Source organism: Prinia subflava, chromosome 1 (genome assembly GCF_021018805.1).
Source record: "Prinia subflava isolate CZ2003 ecotype Zambia chromosome 1, Cam_Psub_1.2, whole genome shotgun sequence".
NCBI classification, from domain to species: domain Eukaryota; kingdom Metazoa; phylum Chordata; class Aves; order Passeriformes; family Cisticolidae; genus Prinia; species Prinia subflava.
In genome coordinates, this window is record NC_086247.1 from 17,979,425 (window position 1) to 18,002,774 (window position 23,350).

The 23,350-nt window shown below is 37.8% G+C and overlaps 1 protein-coding gene across 2 annotated transcripts; it reads left to right on the plus strand.

Annotated features, from left to right (window-relative positions):
- Positions 1-1,049: 1,049 nt before the first annotated feature.
- EIF3E (eukaryotic translation initiation factor 3 subunit E) lies at positions 1,050-22,912 on the plus strand. Of its 2 annotated transcripts, XM_063424830.1 has the most exons (14): positions 1,050-1,205; positions 2,928-3,042; positions 4,971-5,027; positions 6,022-6,139; positions 9,322-9,364; positions 9,784-9,888; positions 11,959-12,084; positions 13,524-13,648; positions 14,317-14,443; positions 15,994-16,095; positions 16,787-16,896; positions 20,967-21,069; positions 21,531-21,665; positions 22,750-22,912. In XM_063424830.1, exons 1-14 carry the CDS (start codon positions 1,056-1,058, stop codon positions 22,786-22,788), a joined length of 1,455 nt encoding a protein of 484 aa, XP_063280900.1. In that variant the 5' UTR covers positions 1,050-1,055; the 3' UTR covers positions 22,789-22,912. The 2 variants fall into 2 exon arrangements, with proteins under 2 accessions (XP_063280900.1, XP_063280964.1); XM_063424894.1 differs by lacking the exon at positions 4,971-5,027.
- Positions 22,913-23,350: the final 438 nt, after the last annotated feature.

A 23,350-nucleotide genomic window follows, 5' to 3' on the forward strand; every position in this document is an offset into this window, starting at 1 on the left:
ACTTGCTATTCCACATGAAAACCTATTGTAGCTACCAGAGACATAGTCTGTAGTTATGTGAATCACTAAACAAATCATTATGCCTCTGCTCATGAAAGAAAAAGTTTCCTTATGACAAAGGTTTTAGTCACGTTTTATGAGAAGAGATGAGGCTTCACTTGATGAACTCAACTGTGTGTCCTGACACAAATCACTAGAAAACTAGAAAAGTGTAACAGAAAAAGAAACCTTTTATCTTTCTGGTGAGTTAACATGGTGAATCACAGAATCATTTAGGTTGGAAAAGACCTCTAAGATCTGGTCCACCATTAAACCATGTCCCTGAGTGTCCCATCCACCCATTTTCCAAGTATCTCCAGGGATGGGGACTCAAACACTACCCTGGGCAGCCAGTACTAATTCTTTCTTACCACGACTACAAGAAATATGCGAGTTATTGGTATTAGTGGTTCTTCTATTTCTGTTGATAAACTCAGCAGAACATTTCTGCACTTGTTTGGACTTCCCTGTGTAAGCCACGGTCCAGGAGCTCCCCAGCCTTCTTCCATCTCATCTGGCACCCTGGAGAGCTTGGCCAACACGGACCAACCCTAACAAACTTTTCACTCGGTGCCAAGCACAGCTCAGACCCCTTTTCAGATTCTCATTACCAGATTAGATCAAGTCAAGCTCACACGGCACAAAATGTGGGGGCTGAGCTCACAGCTGCTTTCAGGGGATGCTCACGCCGCCAGAGACCCCACTCCGGCAAGCCGCACTGCCCCGCCTATGGCCCGGCATTCGCTCACGCGCTGCACCGGCGCTTTCACCGCACGAAAGGCGTCAGCGGGGCCCTGCCCCAGGCCCGCACCGCGCAATCGGGCTGGCCCTACAGCCGCCTCGGGCCCAGCTGAGGGGAAGGGAGCGAAGAGGACGGGCTCAGCCATCGCCCCCATCGCCCTCATCTCCGCCTCCTCGCCGGGACCCCCGACCCGACCCCAGCCCCGGCTGACCCCGCCGCCGCGCAGAGCGCAGAGCGCAGTGCGCAGGCGCAGGGGCCGCGGGCGGGGCCGCGCATGCGCAGCGCCCGGAAGAGCCGCGCCGCGCCCCGGCCTGGCCTCTCTGCCGGCGCCAAGATGGCGGAGTACGACCTGACCACCAGGATCGCCCACTTCTTGGACCGGCACTTGGTCTTCCCGCTGCTGGAATTCCTCTCCGTCAAAGAGGTGAGTGTCTCCGCTAAGGGTGGGAAAGCTGGCTGCGGGAGCAGGAAAGTGGCAGGCCCTGCTGTGGCGCTTCCCGTGGGCCTGGGTGCGCCGCGGCCGGGGCTGCTTCCCCTGGGCCTGGGCGCTGCGCGGGCCGGGCGCTGCGCGGGCCGGGCGCTGCCCGTGGGGGATTCGGAGCCTCCGTGGGGAGAAGCTCGAGGCTCCTCTGCCGCCTGAGTCCGGGGCGAAGCGTGTGGGGCTGCCCGGGGAGGGACGGGAGCAGAGCCGAGAGCAGAGTGGAGGCCTGAGGGAGCCGCTCCTTGATCACGCCGCGCATCTCCTCGGGCCCTCGCTTGTGAGGCAGCACAGGATTCCAGCACTCTCTCCTTGCTCGGGTTTGGTGTAGTGTCTTTCCCTCACGTACATTCGGAGAAAGGAGAAGTCAAAGCCCTCCATGCAGCCGCAGTTGGCAGTCCCTCGGCGGGGGACACCCTCGATACCCCGCGGCCCTTGGTGCTCGGGCCGCGCCGCAGCCGCAGCTCAGGGCGGGCTCTGGGGTTTCGCCAGTGACGCTGATTAATTTTAATTTGAAACCCATGTCAATCCGAATTTGTATTGGAAACATATATAAGTCTCTTCTGGAATTATCCCTGCTTTGTTTTATGTATATTTTTAAGTTTTATTGGTACAAAGAACCTCGTAATGCTGGAGGTAGCTCAGACGAGTGCTTCAGATACTTTGGGCTAAACTCTCATCAGTCTTAACTATTAAAAAATGGAAGCAAAACTTGTAAAGCTATATGAATTTGGAATTTAAAGTAGGTGTTATTTTAGCCTTCAGAAAGGAACTGATGAACCATGGGTTCGTTGAGACAACTTGACCTAACCAGCTGTCCTGCCTAGCATGTGGCGTTTGCTTAATGCCTGTCATCTTGGGGGTATTTTTACATTAGCATTTTTTGTCAGCTGAAGTTAATTAGACAGTTAATTTTGTAGTATTAATTTTGAGCAACACAATGTTCAGAGCTGAATTAAACTGCTATAGATGCTATATCTGAGATGTGCACAAAGTTGTAATACAGGCCTTGTGCAAATGTGTTTTTGAGGACTGTTCTGGATTTGGCCCTTGCCCACATCTTCAACAGCAGTTTGCAACTCACTGCTGAATTATGGAGTATGAACTCTAGAATAAACAATTTGAAAAGTTTAAAAGTACACCATCCAATTATGTAGCTACTCTAAATTTGTTCTTATGCTATAGACCTAGCAACATAGTTTAGATTAATGTGCACTTCAAATAAATTGCAAGTTTAATATTGTGCATCTCTTCTGAAATTCACTTTAAATAATTTAAATACTCTTTACTCATTTCAGCATTTTATTTTGTGGAAAGTCTTCAGTACTTTGAAAGAAAAGTATGATAAAGGTTTTGTTATATTTTAAAATATACATGTAATTTTGCAATAGGAATTACTGTTCCTGTTAAGAAACTTATGTTACTTGACTTCTAATTAGCTTTTGAAGTACCTGGTTTCACAGATAGCAGGAAATATTTGGTATTTGGTCAAGACTGAAAATGTAGAGAGCCTTTATAATAAGTACTCTTAATGATAGAGCTGTGAGATTTGATATTTAAAGTAATTCAGTTGTACAGAAGTTCAGAAACTGTGCCATAAAAGTAATAATACATAACTGAAACTCTTCAATGCTATTCAAATGAATCCATTAATAATTCCTGTTTCAGATATACAATGAAAAAGAGCTGCTCCAAGGAAAACTGGACCTCCTTAGTGATACCAACATGGTGGATTTTGCTATGGATGTGTACAAAAATCTTTATTCCGATGAAATTCCTCATGGTAAGCTGCTCATTTAGATGTAAAGCTTGTTTTGCAACCTTTCTGTCTACATTAATAAATAACTAGTGGTAATTGCTTGTTGCATCCAAAAACTAGAGTACTGTTTAACTTCAGCATTACCAAAAGGATGTGCAATACTGAGACAAATGGAATGTTGGGTCCTAGGAAGTTTGGGTTTGTTGGTCTGTCAAGAACTTAAACTTTGAGTGACCTCTTAAATATTTCAATGCTGATGTGGTAATTTCAAGCACTTTAAAGGTGTAGCCTAATTGAGTTGCAGTAGCTTTTCATCTGTCAAATTATGCACAGGATTTGGTGTTATTTAGTGACTTTTTCTTTAAAGCATCCAGTATGTTAAGAGTAGAGTTGTATTGTTAGTAATTCCATTAATCTCTCTGTCTGGCTGATTTTTAGACTTTGGAGAGAGAAAGAATTTTTTGAAAATGTGTGTTTTCATCAGTTTTGTCAACATAAGAATTGCTGCTTCTCTAGAATATAAATTTAGATTGTAATGAATGTGATCTCTTACTACATTATCTATGATTTTGATAACTTCTCTATTCACTACTTAAATTTCTGTCATCTTGAGGAGCATTTGGGAATGGGGAGAAAATTAGATTATCTAGCTTTGTCTAATTTCCATCCTTTGTGGGCGTTTTGATTTTAAGGGTTTTTTCCAGTTCTTTTTTTTATGGGTTAGGTGTTTCATTTTGTTTGTTTCTTCCTGGCCTAGTCTTTCAGCATTCACTGGCTTCCTATTTCTCCATCTTCTTTTCATGTTGGGGAATTCCTTACCTTTTTCTTAGCTGTTGGGACTGCAGTCTATTTCGCCGGCATCTTAGGAGGAAGAGACTTGGGTGCTGTTGCCTTCTTCCTCTGGGTCTGGCTCTTTTCAGGCTCTTGAAGCTGCAGAGGTGGCCACTCTCCTCTTGGGAAGAAGAGAGCTGATGAACTTAGGGACCTTGGAGTCAATGTTTTAACCAAGCCTGTGCTAGCATTAGGTGTTGCTGTGGGCATGTGTACCGTGCACATGGGACTTGTAACATGTCATGAGAACCAGAGGGCTTCACTTCTGAAATCTAAGAAACAGCTGTAATAATAACTTCATCTTTAGGTTACTTAGCAGTTCTACTGATTTAAAAAGTCAGGCTGTATCAAGGCTATAAAAAAACCCCTCAAAGCTGAATAGGTATTTCTGTTTCTTTCCCTGCTTCAGCCTTTTTAAACTGTTGAATATTACTGTTACCAGTAGTAATTAAGGACTGAAATATTAAAGAAGCAAACAACACAAGAAGTGGCAATTGTAGCAGACTTCCACAAAGTAACTACTCCACATATCTTCAGAATTCTGATTATAGCCAACTACTTGAGCAGATTGCCTTAGAGTTTAACTTCATAAGGTCACAGCTGCAAGAAAGTTGAATGAATTTGCTCCCTTGGAGAGCTCTGCCTTCATTAAGGACCAGCAATTTCCACACTTGTCTAAAAAGAGTAAGAAAAACACTACATCTTTTAAGATTTTACATCATTAGTTTGGCAGATTTTTGAGGGTTTTTTGTTTGTTGGGGTTTTTTTGTACAATGACTTAGGTTGTTTGATCTGTGGCTTTTATTCAATAAACATAAGCAGAGCTAGTTCTTTTACACAGAGTCCATTGTTCAGGGTGCTTGCTTGAACAGCTTCCTATGCAAAGGCCTTAACTTCTGAGATCTTTCTGGTTCGTGTCACCTTCTTGTATCAGCACTTATCAGAATGTGTGTATGGACAGGTGGTTCTTACTTGTGGAATCACTGGTGTCATTAGAAGTTTACACTATCCTTTTTTAAGACTTCACTGTTTAAAGTACTCAAAACTAAGTTCACTTACACAGTTATAATTAGAGATGTCCCTGCACAATTTATAGTTGCTTTTGTCTTGTCTTCCATGAGATCAACTTACAATTACACACCCAGGAGATGTCGCAGGAAAACATTTTCGTATTCTTAGTAAGTCAACTGAATGTTTTTATCTTTCATCTGCTTCCTCTTTTATAATCTCAAGAGTCAACTGAAGGTGGAGATAATTTCTCCTTATTGGAATATTTCCTGTCAGGCAAGTTTTCTTATATTTAGGTTGGGTCACCATTATGGTGTTAGCCACTTTGGATGTCCTGTTCAAATATCTGTGTAGTCAAATCATGAAAGAAATGTTGACTGTGTTCACCGTGGCATTGAGTGTTCTGGTGTTTGGCTCACTTTCACAGTTTCCTGCACTTATCTCCTGGGATTTAGACTTGGCTTCTCTGATCCCATGTGTGTCCTGGGTCACATTACCAATGTCAGGGTGATTTTTCCTTTTTTTTTTAAGCATATACACTTTTCTGAATTTTGTTTAAGTCTTCATTTTATTGCATTACTAGCACTTGGTGAGGAATTTGGGGTCTGTGTAAAATAATCACCCTAAAACTCCTAGTTTAATTTCCTAACAATTTTTCATAAAGGGCTTAATGTTTCCATTAAACACAGAGTGTTCCAAATCATAATTCTGCAGGTTGAGCTGCTTGAAATTTTTCCTGTCAATTTTTAGTTAAGTATGCTCTAAATGTTCCTTCAGAACCTAATCATCAGTCAGAAGAAAATCAGTCTTTGTGGTATCATTGGACTGTTTACTCTTTTGCAAGTTTATTTGGAATAAGTGAACTCAGTTAAAGGTTGTTCCTCCCTTTAAGGAGGCCTGAAGATACCTTGTCTAATACAGACTCTGCTCCAGCTGTACCTGCTCTCTGTTGGCCTCCATACGGGAGGAAAAGAACCAAATGTTAGAAGTTAGAAGTTTTTACTGAGTTATAGAATTGGTATACAGAGCTGGGTTTGAGACTTGACTGAGAGGACAGGTGAGGCAGGAATTGGCAAGATGTGTTCAAGTGTCAGCATCATGTAATTACAGGTAGGTTCATGAAATCTTAAAGCATTACATTAAAGTCTTTTTGTTTGTGTTCAGCTTTGCGTGAGAAAAGAACAACTGTTGTTGCACAGCTGAAGCAGCTTCAAGCTGAAACAGAACCTATTGTCAAGATGTTTGAGGATCCAGAGACGACCAGGCAAATGCAGTCCACGAGGTAATTTCTTACATGATTTGTCAGGATGGCTTGTTGGAACCTCTCAAGTGTTGTTGCTGGGAATGCTTTCTGTGTAGTATCTGCAAGAAAGACATTTTTATTTTCGTTCAGTATTTAAGTAGTGATTGTGGTCAGGTAATTGAAATTGCTGGACACAGTTTGCTCTTTTCAGTGCTTTTCTTTGTTGTGCAGAAGACATTTATTGTTTTTAATGTTTATGAATCAGCTTAGTAGAAGTGATCATTATCCAGTGCATTCCAATCACAGGCGCTTTTTTTGTTTGACTTTGATCGGGTTTAGGGTTTTTTGAGGGAAAATACAGACTGAAACAGTTCATATTTTCTCTTCTGCCTTCCAGAAAAGATTATGGAGTGTTGTATTAGTCTGGGAGGCCTGGTGGCTGAGCATCCCTTCAGCCTCAGAGCAGATATTTCTTTAGGGTGTTCTGTCCTTTTCGTGCTTACTCGCTCCACCCCCAAACTGTTCCAACTTGGTGGTGTAAGGTAGTGCTCATAATAGTCTTTTTAAGATGCATCCAATTTCTTTTAAATTTTCTTATGGGAGTGATTAAAGTAGAAGGAGTTTGTCTGCACCTTGAATCTGAGGTCTGTCAGAGTTTCACTGTGGTTAAGCTTGAATTGGGCTCTGTAGGAAAGAGTTCAGCTGTAGTCACTGAGGTGTAACTGCACCTTCGGCATAGAGGTGCTCAGGTATTTGTTTTATAAATTACTCCTTGTTTCCTTTACATAGGAATCTTTGTTGCTGTTGTTGTAAATGTGTCTGACAAACTGGAACATTAGCTGGATCCGTTCTTCAGCCTTAGCTGCCCTAAATTTTAAATAGAGCATACTGTATCGGAAAGAACCTATGGTTTAACTTGAAGGTGAAGCCTGTACTTGGGTTTATTGTTGGCAAGCTTTATGCATCTGTTGATACAGAAGATTGGACCATTACTTCTGGAATTTCTTAGAAAAGTATTTAATGTACAGACTCTGCTTTCTAGTCTGCAGAAATCTCTCTGAATATACCTTTGTTTGTGAACAGAACCCCTGAAGAATATGGGTCCCTCAAGGGACAGGAGCTTGATTAGAATTTACTCTGTTTCAAATACACATGAGAATCCTTTTTTTCCTTGCCTCTCTTCTTTTTTCCACTCTATGCATTGTTTTCAGAATTTGTTATAGATTGATTTAGATCCTGGTGGGTGCAGAAAGGGTGAGGTGCAGTGTGTTATGTCTCAGTGCACACAAAACAAGAGGTCAGCAGGAATCATGAAATCCATTAGCTTTGCAGCTAACAGCAGTCAGGAGAAGTTTATTTTCTATCCTGATACCACCAGAACGTACTGAGGCTTCCTCTGTAACAACATCGTTAACTAAGCTGCCATTTGATCTGATTTCAGGATGGATGTTCTATCAGATAATTACATAAAGAAAAGAAATTGGATTTGTTTATGACTTGTGATTGTGCAAAGCCAGGAATCACTTGCTTTTGGAGGTATACCTTTGAAAATGAAAGTCCCAGTTACTATGGCAATTGAACCTATCTTAAAGAAAAGTCTTCTTCCACAACTGTTCAAATTTAATTGAACATATAGAGGTCTTGTCCAATTCTTGCTTTGCCTTTAGCCAGTTTTTTAAATAATAATTTGCCTAGAAAAATGTTACTAAAATACCAGTGTTTTGTGGGAAATGTGCTCTGTTGCTTGACTTGATTCACAGAAGTTGGTCAATAGAATGTACCTCAAATTGGAAATACCTTGTTTGTGAGCAAGAGTCAAATGCATGGAATTTAACTTGCCTAATGCTATAGAATATTAGCCCTACTACTCATCTGCAGCAACTTTTGTTTTAGAACTAATATGTGATTTTTGTTTGTAAAATATCTGGAAACGTCTCAGCTCAGAAGTTCTGGTTTTGGTTATTGGCTCAGCTGTAGTTCTAGTCTGGATTATTTGGGTAAGATAGTAATGGGTGGAATTGGCCTGAAGGATGTGCCATCTGTCTGGACCTGAGTAATGTGCTGTAGATAGCAGACAGAAGTTTTGATTCTTTTGGGAATTTCTGCTGGTGATTTTGAATCTGTGTTAAATTCAGATTGCTGCATATTATCGGGACTTTAGATCATTACTTTTGATCCATGATGGTACTCCTTGGAATATCCAACTCCGGGAAATAATGTGTAAAGGAGATTTTGCAGGTAGAAGTTCTTTCAAGAATAAGCCAAAACGTTTCACTTGTCCAAGCAGCTCTTGGAGGAACTTGACTAAAATTACAGCTAGTCAGTATTCCTCACCCTTGAAGTATGCTTTAGTGGAACAGATCAATGAGGTTATTTAATTGCCTTCAGAGGTAAGACTGAGGATTGTCATTCTTGACTCACTTGGCAATTTGCCATTTCCCTGTGGAATCTTGTACCATAAATTCTAATTTAAACAAACTCACATCTTTGCAGTCAGTTGATTTCAGAGCAAATGAGAAAATATTCCTTGTATAGAGTGTCTTTTTCTCAGGGAATTTACAGCTTGCCTCCTGGAGGCTTAAACTTCTCTTTAATCTAGGTAAAACGGCTTGTTCTTTTATTATTAATGTTAAATAAAAACCAGGCTTCAGAGATGTGATCACGTGATCATAGATGTTTAGAACTTACTAGTATGATTATTTTTATGGTTCTGTGTTCTGCTCATATTTGCTGTGGTAGAGATATTCTTGTGACCCACACTGCCTCGGTGCCAACAGTAGGATAGCACCTTTCTGCTTTCCTTTCTACTTTTATTTACTTTGGTCTTTGGTATGTTTTTTCCCATCTCCTGTTAAAATCCAAGGTTGAGTAACTGCTCTGAAATTGGAACAAGAGTGGGAAGAGCTCTAATTCAGAATTTAACTTTCATACTGAAAGCTAAGGATGCTATCAAATTTAAAACAACGTTCCACTCATTCTTAACTGTAGTTATTGTTGCAGGTTGCATTCTTTACTTACAATTAAAATCATTTTAAGATTTTTGAAACTACATGACACAGTAATAGATGACTGCAGCTGCTTTTGAACAAGTGGAGGAACGTTACTTTAAATTCATGCTCAGTTTTTGGTGTTTTACCTTAAAAATTGTTGCAATGTGTAGTGTTGCATGGTGGGTACAAATTTACTTTGTACAAACAATACTTTCTATCCTTTTATTGTAGAGATGGGCGGATGCTGTTTGACTATTTAGCTGAGAAGCACGGGGTAAGTGTTGTAGCTGCTGCCGTTCAGTTCCGAGTGTCCACCCACAGCTGGCAGCGTTTTGTCCTGTCCCCTGTCAGTGTAGCTAACAGGTAGAATTCCTAATACTAACATAATTAAGCCTTTGAACTTTCAATTTTTATGCAAACAAACAAAAAAAGCTGAAACTTAATGCTGGCTGCATCTGTGGAACTTAGGTGTGCTTTACTTTGTAATGCAAGATTTCACCTTTTTCCAGTATTGGTATAAACTTTCGTTCCATGGCACGGATTGAGAGTATAATACTTTTCTGTGGTCTTTCCTATGCACAATGTCTTTTGAAAAGATACAGATTTCAGATCTTACTCTACTATTTAAATTGGCTTGTGACAACATGTCTTTTTTTCCTAATAAATAAAAACTTTTATTGTATTCCTTTTCAGTTTAGGCAGGAGTACCTAGATACACTCTATAGGTATGCAAAATTCCAGTATGAGTGTGGTAACTACTCAGGAGCTGCAGAGTATCTGTACTTCTTTAGGGTTCTGGTAAGTTTTGATTGGTTTTTCGTTTGGGGTTTATTTTTTTGGTTTATTTGGTGTTACATTCAATGAAATAATTAAACCAGTAAATTGTCTATATTCCTTCTTAGCCTATGATACTTTATAGCTTTTTGAAGCAATTACTGTATGCCAAAGTTTATAGTAATGGTTAATAATCATCACTACTCAGCAATTCCTTTATTTTCAAGTAGAACGCAGAATTGTCCTTTAAATTTGTATGTCTGTAACATTTAATTACAGAATACAATGAAATGAATACTTGTTTTTATGAATACTTGATTTTGTGCACAGATGTAGATGTAGCAGTGAAAAGCTTGCAGGTGGATTGAATGTAATTGGTGGTAATGGTGAACTGCCAGCTTCTTATCTGAACTCTCATCTGTCCTCTCTTGAATTCTGTGATGGATTTAGGAGTATAAGTCATATCCCTATGAAATGTAGACAGCTCAGATGATAAATGTAGAACCAGATCCATCATCTCTGAAGCAACTCTTTTCATCTTGTTGTAATTCGTATCATTTGTTACTGGTGGGAGTGAATTTTGAGAATAAAGATTTGATGTCTTGTAAGAATCTCAGCACAGTAAATTTATTGTTGGTGGTCAGTGAATGTGCTGCTTTACTAACAAATGGAAATTTAAGGTAACTGCTTGAAAATCCAGATAATGTATCTGGAACAGCTGCTGTACCTAAAAGCAGTTATTGTGAATAGCTACCTCTAATTAAATGATTTGGAACCAGCACAGAGCATGTGAGCCTTCTCAACTCAGTACCTACTGAACTGGCACCTGGATTGCCTGCAAGATATGCAGTTCCTAGGCAGTATCTCAGAGATTTGTGCAGTGATTGCTGAAAACATGTAGTGGTTTGTACCTTGATGCTTTTTCCTTGCTAGTTTCTATTCCCATCTAAAAGTATTTCTTAGTTCTCTGAAATATTGCTAGAGTAAACCACAAAAATTTCTGTAATTGACTGTAATTAAAGAAGAAAAAATGGAAAATGTATCTTAAATCAGAAGAATAGGGCTTAAAGTAGGAATGAGTTGAATTATTAGTCTAAATTTTGATGCTAAAGCTGGCTTTCAGTGTTAATAGGTTCCTTTATGTGCCAAGAGGGAAAATGAAAGTTACATATGTGGGTTTGTAGATGACTGTCCTTAATTCTTCATGCCTTTTTTTGGGCATAGCATTATGTTCTTGTATGTCAAGTAACCTGAAAAAGTGAAGTACTGATTTTGTGCTGATAATAGCTTAGTATAAGACTTCAGTTACTAATTCTGATGGGAGAAGATTTGTTTAAAAGCCCTGTGTGATGAAACATAGTCTGTGAAAGAACTATTGTAACCAGTCTGAGAACAGAATTTGACATTGTGAATAACACAGTGCAGCTCATTCCTGTGTAAAACTAACACAGCTTGACCTTAGGGCTGCCCTTCCAGGAAGCAGTTTCACTGCTGCAAAGCTCTAGTTCCACTGGACATTTCTGTAACATGTGCACTTCTGGGCAAGGCATTAGCAGGAAAAGTTTGGAATGCTAGCCTTTTGAAGGTGGTTACCTACTGTTATGAGTTCTTTAGGAACTTGCCTTGTAATAACCTCAATTTCCTAGTTTGGAAGCATGTTTGTATGGTAGAACAAAGAAAAGAAAACCCAAAATAAATTTGGAACCAGTGTGTCATCTGGTGTCAGCTTCTCTCTCTCTCTCTCTTTTTTTTTGTTGTTGTTGTTGTTGGTTTTTGTTTTGGGTGTTTTTTTTTTTGTCTTTTTTTAACTTAAACTGCAGCAGCATGGATCTTTGTCTTACTTTGACAGGATTTCCTAGTTTCTGCATAGGAAATTTTACTACTGTTTTTTTCTGTGCCTAAACTGTTTTTCTGAAAACAAACAAACAAACAAACAAAAAAAAATCCCCCACTTCATTTGGAGAGTTGGACTATGCAGAATTGATATCTTGTAAATGAAAAATACTGTCAGACAATACCCTTTCTAATTTTAAAAGTAAATTACCATTTTTAGCAAACTACTAAGTGTGACTTCATTGCTGTTGGTACACATAGGTTCCAGCAACAGACAGAAATGCTTTGAGTTCTCTTTGGGGAAAACTGGCATCTGAAATCCTGATGCAGAATTGGGATGCAGCTATGGAAGATCTCACAAGACTAAAGGAGACAATAGATAATAATGTAAGTAAAATCTTGGACATCTTAGCAAGGTGAGAGGTTAGAGGTGCTAGTATTCAAGTTTTATTATAAATCACTTGCTGTCTTGTTTAGGAGTAGGTTACCACCTTTTCCCTTGAAACTTTCTTATTGGCAGTGGGAGAGTCAAAGGATGCTCATGAAGAAATAATGAAACATTCTTTTTCAAATTGCTTGCCTCTTAACACCTTAGATTTGCATCTGTATTTTCAAATACATTTCCAATAAACAAATCTTAAGGATGTGTTTGAGGTCAAGGTATCATCGTGTGAAATTGCAGCTTAAATTTCAGGTGCTTGTACTGTCCATTTTCTGGAAAGAATAAAATGCATATACATAAACCATGGTATCTCATAAAGACAGTGCTTTTTGACAGAAAACACAAGACAGCTTGTATTTGGGAACAGTTTTCAGCTAATTTGATTTTCTTGACAAAACTCCTGAGTTCAGATGAGTACCAAGAACTTAAGGAGGGAGTGGGGCTGCAGTACTAATTTAGAGCAACTGATGAGATTAAGGACCTCTCAGTCTTCCTCTTTGAAGACTGAAGCTTGTAGAGCTTCATTGGCCATATCAGAGATGTGAAAGTTTTATTCTCACAAACCAGTCTTGGAAAAACCAGGTTTTTTTCTGTCCCCCAGTCTTTCTTTATGTGACAGATAGTTAGTGTTAACAAATTTCCTCCTGTAACTTTGTTCTCTTTATGATTCTGTATGGTTATAATACACCACTTGACTTGTTCATTAAGCTCCCAAGACTTTTTTAGGATAGAATCATAGCAGTTTGTTGTCCTACTCCTTGGAGGGAGGATTACCGGCCATGTCAGTTCATCCTCAGTAGGTTGTTTTGTAGTATGTTTGAAGTGCTGCTGAAATTCAAAGCTATTACAGGTACTTGGAGCTGAACCCTTGTTTGTCCATTATCAGCAGGTTTAAATAAAGATAATTACATTTCTCTTTTTTTGGCTGCAAGTGTTTATAGAGCTTCATCATTGTCTGAGGGTCTATGGCAAAAAAACTTGTGCAGATTTAGGAGGGAAGTGAAACAGAAAAGGTGAAAAAGCCAAGTAATTACTCAGATCACGTCTGAAGAGGGAATACAAGAAGCAAAATTCAGAATTAAGAAGGGAAATAACTTAGGTTAGTATGATGGTCTTGGAGAGCTAAAATCTCTACTTTTGCCATTAAAAAATGCAGATTTCAGGAAACAGTTTGGAATATAATTTTGGAAAATGTATCTTGGTTATAATTTTCAGTAGATTTATCATTGAGATGACAAAAAAGCTGGCAGTCAAACTCAGCCTGAGAGTGATGACAAAGAGCTGATGCAAAATAACAAAATTTTGAGCAATTCCAGGTTTCCATGGGTATTTAGGCAAACTTTGTGTTGTGTTTGACTTGAACCAATGTTCTGTTTTCTCTTAGTCTGTCAGCTCTCCACTGCAGTCTCTTCAGCAAAGAACATGGCTCATCCACTGGTCTTTGTTCGTGTTTTTCAATCATCCTAAAGGGAGAGACAACATCATTGACCTTTTTCTCTATCAGCCACAGTAAGTTGTACTGTACTATATGGGGGTCTTTAAATCAAATTGAAGGCCGGTGATGAATATGCAAGCTTGCTGAGCTTAAGAATGCAGGGTGAAGATACTGTTCTATTCTGATTTTGTAAAAAGCTATTTAAAAGATTCTTGAGGGAAATCACAGACTAAAAATGAGAATTTAAACACTGTATCTATTTGTGAGAGGATTGACTTACATGTAGATCCAGCAGTCTTTGTTGGTTTCCTTTGATGCTCTCTGATAGCTTGATAGCTTTCTTATGTTGTGGCACCCAAAACTGCACCCAGTACCAAAGTGCTGCAGAGCAGGACAGTCCCCTCCCCTGCCCAGCTGGTGATTCTGTCTGATGTTCACCAGGACACACTGTGACTCATTCAGATTGTTGACCCAGGACCCCCAGATCCCTTTCTGCTCTCCAGCCTCTCATTCCCCAGTCTGTACACAGATCCAGGGTTGCCCTGTTCCAGGTAGGATCTGACACTTGCCCTTTTTGTATGTTATAGAGGTGATGATTGTCCAGCCCTCTGGTTTCTTTGTCAGATCTCTCTGCAGGGCCTCTCTGCCTTTGAGGAGTTAACAGCTCCTCCTATCTTAGTGTCATCAGCAAACGTCAGTATACCTTTGAGTTCTGAATCTTACCTGTGCTTTTTCTTTCTAGGTATCTCAATGCAATTCAGACAATGTGCCCACATATACTCAGATATTTGACTACTGCAGTGATAACAAATAAGGATGTTCGTAAACGTAGACAGGTGCTGAAAGATCTAGTCAAGGTTATTCAGCAGGTAAGGACAGCATGGTCTGGTACTTTTTGCCCCTTTTTTTAAGGAGACTTCATGATAACTTTTTTCTAGTAATATACCTGGGTTAAGATTTGAGGTATTGTAAAACTTGTTTTTGTCAGTGAAAGTTATTACTGAAGTAAAATGCAGATCAGTCAGTAAGAGGATGGAATAATTTTTTTCTCCTTTCATATACATGAGTGATGTATGTACATATACATGTACTAGAGTTCTTACTTTCTGTATTACTAAGTACTGGAAATGTGAAATGGCTTTGGATCTGATTCTTCTTTTTCAACTATCTGTAGAATAAATTGTTGTACGAATAAGGGTTCTTTCTTACATTTCAAAACCACTGAATTGTGTGTGTTGATTTGAGATCATGTGCATTCTTTTGAAAATGGTTCTGTTGTCACAGTCTCATGAGGATGGAGATAAAGAGCAGTAAGAGTTGCTTGGTTGCAATCAATGGGGTTATGGCCCAGATTTTAATCTGAAATCAGCAATCCACTTGTATACAAACCAGTACACTTGATAATGGTGTAATAAACGTTGTATCTGTGTGTGTATATATACAAATGTGACAGTACAGTTATTAAAAGCTAGCAATCAATTATAACTAGATTTGAAATTTATGTGGTACTGATCTAGTAGTAGTAAAAGATTGTTTATAATTCCAAGGTCTTTGCAAGTATTGAAAAGATAGGTAAGCAGTTTGTTTATTGAAATTGAGGTGCTTGTTTGAAGACCATTTTGCAAATAATGGTTAACAGGTGTAATTCTGACATGAAAAACATGTATGAAACTGAATCTTATACCTATGTAATGTGATTGTAAATACAGTTCTTTGGAGAAAGAAAAAAATGACTGATCCATAAAGAAAAATATCTCTCTTAGGAATTCCCTTTATCTGTTGATCTTACTGTATGTTAAAGCAGATATTGATACATATTGATTTAAGCTGTCCTAAAATATGCATTAGAAACACTTAAGGGGATGTTTGTTACATCTGAATTCACATGATTGTATATAAATGTAATGTCGTCTCTGCCTGGTTACTCAGAAAGTGGAGTAACTTCTGTAATGCTAAAATAAATTGAAGTCGTTTGTGTATAGAAAGTAGCATTTTTGTTAGCTATGTTGTCCATGAAAATCAAATAATAATTCAGTTTAAAATATGAAGGATTTGGTGTTGGAGTCATCTTTGAAATCAAAATTTAGTAATACTATTATATCATATTTTATGAAATTTGGAGGTTTGATACAGAGACAGCTCTAGTCTCTTGACACTGTCCTAACCCAAAGACTGCGGCATTAAATGCTGAAGGTGAAATTACACCTCTGGTTGTTTAACCAGACTATTGGCAGGAAGCAGATTTCTGTAGCTTTTGTAAGAGGAATTAGGAAGCTCAGCTTTTTTTTAAGGCGATATATGCACTTGTTTCCACAATTTTTTTTAAGACTATAAGGAATACTTGAGCGACCACATGGCCTTAGTTTCTAATACTGTTCCTAATTTTTTTTTTTTTTTTTTTTTTTTTTTTTTTTGACAGGAGTCCTACACATACAGGGACCCTATCACAGAGTTTGTGGAATGCTTGTACGTTAACTTTGATTTTGATGGAGCGCAGAAGAAGCTGAGAGAATGTGAAACAGTAAGACTTAAAATATTATAAGACTCTTTTTCCTTTAAATAAAGAACTCTAAAATTCACAATGGACTTCTAATTTGTTTGAAGTGGTGTTTGATTCCATTGCCGGTATTTTCTGATCAACTTTAATTCACGGTTGGGTGGTGTTGAGTTTTTTTGACAACTCATTTTGTAACACTTAAATGTGACTTACTGTTAAGGATATAGCTTTAATGTTATAATAATATTATATTTAAGAAGTTCTAGAAGAAGAAGCAAATAGGTAATCATGCATTTGGCTGAGGTTCAAGTTTTCCATTAAAGTTTGAGAAATGCTTGAAGAAAAGCTCAGGTTTGCCTTTTGTTGTGAAAGATAAGTGAGGAGTCAAATTTTATATTGAAAGGATCTTCAGTAGTTAGGATAGCAGTAGAGTTTGACCTTCAGTCGAGTTATGGCCTTACTGTCTTCTTGAGTCAGACCTCAGTGACCATGGTTGTATGCAATTTCAATTTAGTAAAATGCCGAACAATGAAACAGTAAAAATCTATAGTCTATAGATTGCTATAGATTGCTAATCTGTAGTTTTATTGCCACACCTTCAAACACTGCAATAATGTTTCTAGGTATACTGTGGGCTGCTCTTAGTTATTGGCAGTGTCTGCTGGTAAATTTTTACTCACCCTTGCTCTCGTGTTCTTTCTGCTTGCTCTTGCAGGTGCTTGTGAATGATTTCTTCTTAGTGGCGTGCCTGGAGGACTTCATTGAGAATGCCCGGCTCTTTATATTTGAGACTTTCTGTCGCATCCATCAGTGCATCAGCATTGGGTAAGAGAATGTCTTCATTCCTCAGCTCAGAAAATCAGTCACCGAGGGCAGTTTGACAAACAGTGGAGACTTCAGGAAGTATTCAGTTGTCAGGTTAAATCCTAACTGAAATCTCATTTGGATTGTATTCTTAGTAGTTTTATAGCTCTGCTATGATGTACTTAAATCGCAATTATATTTCAGAGTTTAATTATTGTGTTTAACTTCAGAACAACCTCTCTCTACCACCCCCAGCCCCCCCAAGCAAGCACTATTTTCAAGCTAAAGCTGCTATGGTTTTAAGTGGGATCTCTACTGGATTTAATGGGAACTTTCATACCCAGTGTCACCAAATTTCTGGACCTCAGTTCCATATGTTGAGGTAGAGTGCTAATATTAAGTAAATACAAGCTGCAAATACAGTAATTGCTTAAATTTATTTTTATTTGATAGATAGATACCCATATCTGTCTTATAGGTATATTCTTTGAAATTTATTAAATCACATTGCTTTTTTCATTCATGAATTTGATCAATCGTGTTTAATGGAGTCTTGTGACTAGCTTATATCCAGAGCAAATGTGTGCCTCTAGTCCTCTGAGGAAAGGATTTCAAAGGAAAGGATTTGAGAGAAAATTGTCTTAATACTGCAAACTTCTTGGAGGAATTGATTTTTTTATGGATAGGTATAGGTGGAAAAATGACTGATTCTTACTACTTTTAGTCGTTAGTCACTGGGTGACGTGGTTGTCTTCAATGCATTTGGAAAATACTTTTTTAACCCTCGTATCAGCCTAAAATAGTCAATAGCTTTGATGTAAAAGGAAAACAGTGAATTGTAGTCAGCTGTGGTGTATTGGGTTTAAGCATATAGTCCTAATAATAAATGGAATTACATGGAAAAGCAGAGCTTTTCCATACTTCCTATTTGTTTTTGTAAGAGGGCTAATGTGTCATCTAAAATCACTTTGAGCAGAGTATCGCATGCTTAGGCATAAAGGGGGTTTGAACAAGTATTTGGAAAAAAAAAACCATACATACAGTGCTCTTAAGGATGAGTTTCTGGGGAATATAAAGCCCAGTTGTGTCTTGCTCTTTCTTACAAATTCTTTTTAGTGGTGTAAATATTGCACATAAATTCAATAAATTCAAGCACAAGTTTTCAATGAAACCAGATGTCTAAGCTTTTTTAGCTAGAGATTAGATGTCTTTCTAAGAAATCTCCTCTTAACGTGACTCCAGTCAATGAGCAGAGACTCTGCAATGTGTATGTTAAGAATTTTTCAAGTCTTGTATCAAAGGATACTGATAAACTGTGGGCAACATACCAGTGATTCATTATGGCAAAAACAGCAAACTTTATCAAATTTTGTGATAGGTGATTGCCATTTTTTTATTTTGTATTAAAAAATATATTACTTATAGTAATAGTGCATATGTTTTGTGCTGTGTGTGATATTTTAACTTTAGATATGATAAAAAATATTGTAGTTTGCTGTCCTTATTATGTGTGAGTGATTAACATATGAAATATAGGTAGCAGTGTCCTTTCTTTATGAGCATTGTAGTTTGTTCTGAGGCAAGTGATAGATTTGGAGTTGAGACATTTATGTCAGAATGACATGGATATTCCTAGCACATGGAGTCAGTCGTCAGTAATGAGGTGGTTCTCAGTAGGTCATTGTGCTTTTAGTGATGATATCAGCCTTAAATTTCTATGCAAGCTGTAACAATCATTATATCTGGGCTGATTAAATTAGGTACATAAGTATTTATTGTTGTACTTCAGAGCTGCTTTTGAAGAAATGAGCCAGTTGAAATGAATGTTTGGCTGAGACTTAGTTCTTACATTTATTTCTTTGTTTGCAAGTGATTTCCACTGCTAATCCTGGAGCAAAAAACTGGATTATTGTAACACAGTACTTGATGAGTACTGCTTAGCTGTTTAGAATGAATTTGAAAACAGTGGGAAACTTTCTATGCCTTATGTTAAATAAAAATAAATGCCTGTTTAATTTTTTAACTACTTAGATCTGCTAGGTAGCTGACATTTTTCCAAAGGACATAATTGCTTTATCAATTGTAACTTGAAGTTTGTACATCCCAAATCACCCTGTGATTGGTTCGAAATACCATGTTTAATAGGGAGTAATAGATTATAGAATAATAGAAGCTATTTCTGTTTTAGTTAGTTTGATATGCCTGTATTTAATTGGAGAGCTGAATATGCTTCATTCTTCTTTTGTACTGTATGTACAAGAAAACTTTATATAAGATGGGCTTGTTCATATAGGAACATGTGGGGAACTCACTAAGCTGGCCTTTTTAGTAAATGAAAACTTAAGTAACACTAGCCCTAGCATGACCGAAATAAGTGGATTTCTTTATAAAACTGGGGGACAGAAATTATTTAAAAATTAATTTTGCAACTGTTTTGGTGAAACTGCCATTTGAAATAAACTGTAACTACTGTAACTTGAAATGGTAGACCATTCTTTAAATTTTAATAGTGTTTCATTTAATTGACTTAATTTTTATTGAATTATAGCAGGAATCTTTGTAACAGTGCAACTTATAATACAACTTGTTGCATCCTTTCCTTAAGGGGTTTATAAAAGGTTTATAAAAGAGAAATATGAGAATTACACACACCCCCATGTACTTTCAGTTCAAAATTTCTTTAGTTTCAAGTCAAATGCTTAACACTTAACATCACTGATTAGGGGTAATCAAGTGATTATATGGGGGTTTTTTGTATTAAAGTATCTCCTGTTCTGTCCAAGTGACTGATTATTCCACAAAAATTTCCATCCCTGATGTCTTCTGCTCTTTCCTGCCTTTGCAATTGCTCATTCAAACTCAGATTAAAAGGCCTACTGGAACAGTAGCGACTGCGGTTGGATTTTACTTTCCCTGACTTTGCCAAGTTCAAGCACTTGTTTCCCATTTGTTGTCTTACTTTGCTTAAGTAAGTCAGTGTAAATCCAATATTTTAAGTTACTTTGTTTTTTTTTTCTATTCACATCATGTTTGTCTGTGGAAAACAGCAGAATTTGCTTTTATAGTTGAGAGGAAGGTGAGAGATCGAGACCGTATAGGAGAGACTGGTAAAGAAGTGCATGTAGAAGTCCAGCCAGGTAGATAAGCTGGTTGATAGTTTATGAAGTATTTCCTGTAAATAATCATCAAGAAGAAAATCACTTTTTTAAGTGGAGAAAAAGATGTTTAGGCAAGATTCTGTAAAATGGTGAGAAGTTGACCTCTTATGCAACTCAGTGTGGCCAGCTGGCTTTTCAGTCATGCTGGTAGCCCTTACCTCATGTTTGTTACCTTGGTCTGAAAGCTGATGGAAGAATGAGCGTTACAAATGCTCTGTATGAGCCAACTGCCAGCAGGAAGCTAAAGGAGTTAGCTGGAAAGCCACAGGAGGCTATTAGGAGGAATTATTCCTGGACAAAAGTGCTTATTTGATTAAGAATTTCCCTTTCGCTGCTCTCTCCCACCTTCCTTCCTTGAAATTGCAAGTTTTAGCTTAGTGTATCTATCATACCTTCTGTACCAAGCTCTGTCTCATGGGTCTTGTTCCTGAATTTTGGAATGAAGTTTTGCTAAATATTTTTTCAGACTGGTTAGTCTATACTTTCTTGGCTGCTGATTGCATTTAAATAAAAATAAAAGCAATTCAGATGGGGTTTTTTTGTAGTAGTAGTGGTGGTTTTATGTTAATAGTGAAATTACTTAAATGAAACTTTTTCCAGGAATGTTTGTGTAGACAAGGTTTAATAGTAACATAAGAAAATTGTACTGGTCAAGATTTAAAAGCAGTTTGGTGCAGTTCAGAATGAGTAAGTATACGCTTTGGGATATGAATTTCTTATTTGCAGTGGGGGTGGGAGATACAAGCAGGAGAGCTTGTATGTCATTTTTAAAGTCATTTCAGTCAAATGAAAGTAAGCTTCCCAGCTATGCAGTATTTATTGAATCCTGGACTGGGCCATATGTTGTGTTGGTTTGACTTGAATGCCATAGTCCCATGTTTACCAACATCAGAGAGATTCTATTTTGCCATTTAATGAGTTGGTATCTTTTAGTATGTTGGCAGATAAACTGAATATGACTCCTGAAGAAGCGGAAAGATGGATTGTCAATCTGATTCGAAATGCACGATTGGATGCCAAATTGGATTCCAAGCTGGTAAGATTGTACACAGAATCATGGAATGGCTTTTGTTGAAGGACCTTAAAGAGCGTCTGGTTACAACCCCCTGCAGGGACACCTCCCACTGTACCAGATTGCTCAGAGGCTCATCTTGCCTGGCCTGAGTACTTCCAGAGATGCAGCACCCACAGGTTTTCTGGGCAACCTGTTCCTCCCTCATAGTAATCTAATCTAAACCTGCTGTCTTTAAGTTTAAAGCCAGATGGATCCAAGTGAATTTGTTGAGTTTTTCATTAAAATTCTTTTACTTCATGGACAAAGAAAAACAATAGAAATCAAAATGTTCTGTTCCTGGATAAACTGTAGTGGATTTCATTTATTGTGTTTTGCTCTTGTCTGTAAGATGATCTGTGAAAGTTCTGAAAGCAGAGTATAACATTAAAGATCCTTGCATGCTGAGCAATTGTTAAATTTGTTCTGTCTTTGCTGTGTTTTAGGGCCATGTAGTCATGGGCAACAATGCAGTCTCACCTTATCAACAAGTGATTGAAAAGACCAAAAGCCTGTCTTTTCGTAGTCAAATGTTGGCTATGAACATTGAGAAGAAACTGAATCAGAGTGGTAGATCTGAGGTCAGTATAAGTTTGTTTTTCTGAATTCTTGCTGTCTTTTTTGTGAGAGATAAATCTAAGTATAATTCTTAACCTATGCCTTAATTCACCACATGTACCTACTCCTAGTTCTAATACTAGGAAATACATTGGAAAATACGTACTTTGTCGTGGGGAGAATTAGACAGTGGTTCTTGCTTTCTTTTAGCCTTTCTCTTCATCATTATTTTATTCTGTTCCATAACTGCTTCTTCATTTGCTGCTCTGCTTCCTTTAAATAGTCTCCACAACCAGGAAAGGGCAGATTATGAAGTGTGACACTTAATGAAAGTAGTTATAATACCTTTTCCAGATGAATTGTACTCAAAAGTATTGTAGGTGCATATGTGGTATTGAAAGGAGAATGAATGGTGCTTAAGATTGGAACATGGAAGAAGAATTGTGCAAAACCCTGACTATTAAATCCATTTAGTGAAATTCTAGCAAAGGTAATTAAGTCATTGAAAGGTTTAAGTAGAACCAGTGAAAATGAGAAAGTTGGCAAGATCATCTGGTTTTGCTTCCCTTCACATTACAATATGGGAAGCTCTGTGAGGTAGAACAGCACTGTAATGGGGATGGTATGAGACCCAGCCATCCATCTTTAAAACAAACAAAAAAATCAGAACAAACCAGAGTAAAAGAGCTTAAACATTAAAAGTTTTAGTGCACTTCCTCGGTGGTTGGCTGAAATACTGGTGTAAGTTGGACAAGCAGTGTTGCAATAGTTTATTCTCTTAATGGGAGGTCGCATGAAACTTGGTGTGCCAAGTTACTTTCTTTTAAAAATATAGCAGAAAAATTATTGTTAGATTTATATTGGGATCTTCTAGAACTTCTTTTTTAAACTACTAGCTTGGAGGACTCTAGCTGTACAGCTCAATTATAGTATGTGTGTCTGGTATATTAACACTTTCTTTAATCTTATAGGGTATTCTTCATTATTAACAACATTCCCACTACATATCCATGTAGTATTAGAACTGTTTAAATTAATGCGTTCCAAATTTCAGTAAGTATTGGGTAATACAGTAATTTCTTCTAATCTTCTTTATTCATTTTTTAGGCACCTAACTGGGCTACTCAGGACTCTGGATTCTATTGAAACACTTCTACAGTGGGGAACAAATCTGTTTATTTGACTAAAAAGCTCATAAATATGTAACCTTTTTGAGAAAAGTAATTATGTGTTAGAGCTGATGTTATTTGAATAAAATTGGCTACTTTTATTGGTCTTTGTCTTTGATTTAAATAGATTCTTATGTTACATAAGAACTTCTTAACATCACAGTATTCTACAGCGCTTTTGATCACATGTTGCAAAATTTAGGCTGTCACTTGTGTTACGTTTGTTTGTACCAAGGGATGCTTTTGCTCTCAGGCCTATCTGAGTTCAGAAGCAGGGACTTTATTACCTTTTGCATATGTTGCATTTTAAAAAAATTAGAAGTGTGTGGTACAAACAAATAGACTATGCTGAACATGTGGTCAAGCCAAAATCTTTTTCTACACTTCCATGTTTTTGTTTGTTGCAGGAGAAGCTTGGAAGAGTGAAGGTATAGGTAGCCAGTATCTTTTATGCGACCTAACAAAGCTCACATGTAGAACAATTTGAGCAGACCTCTTGTATTCATGCTTCAGAATTTTTCCTCTTTGAAATCACATTT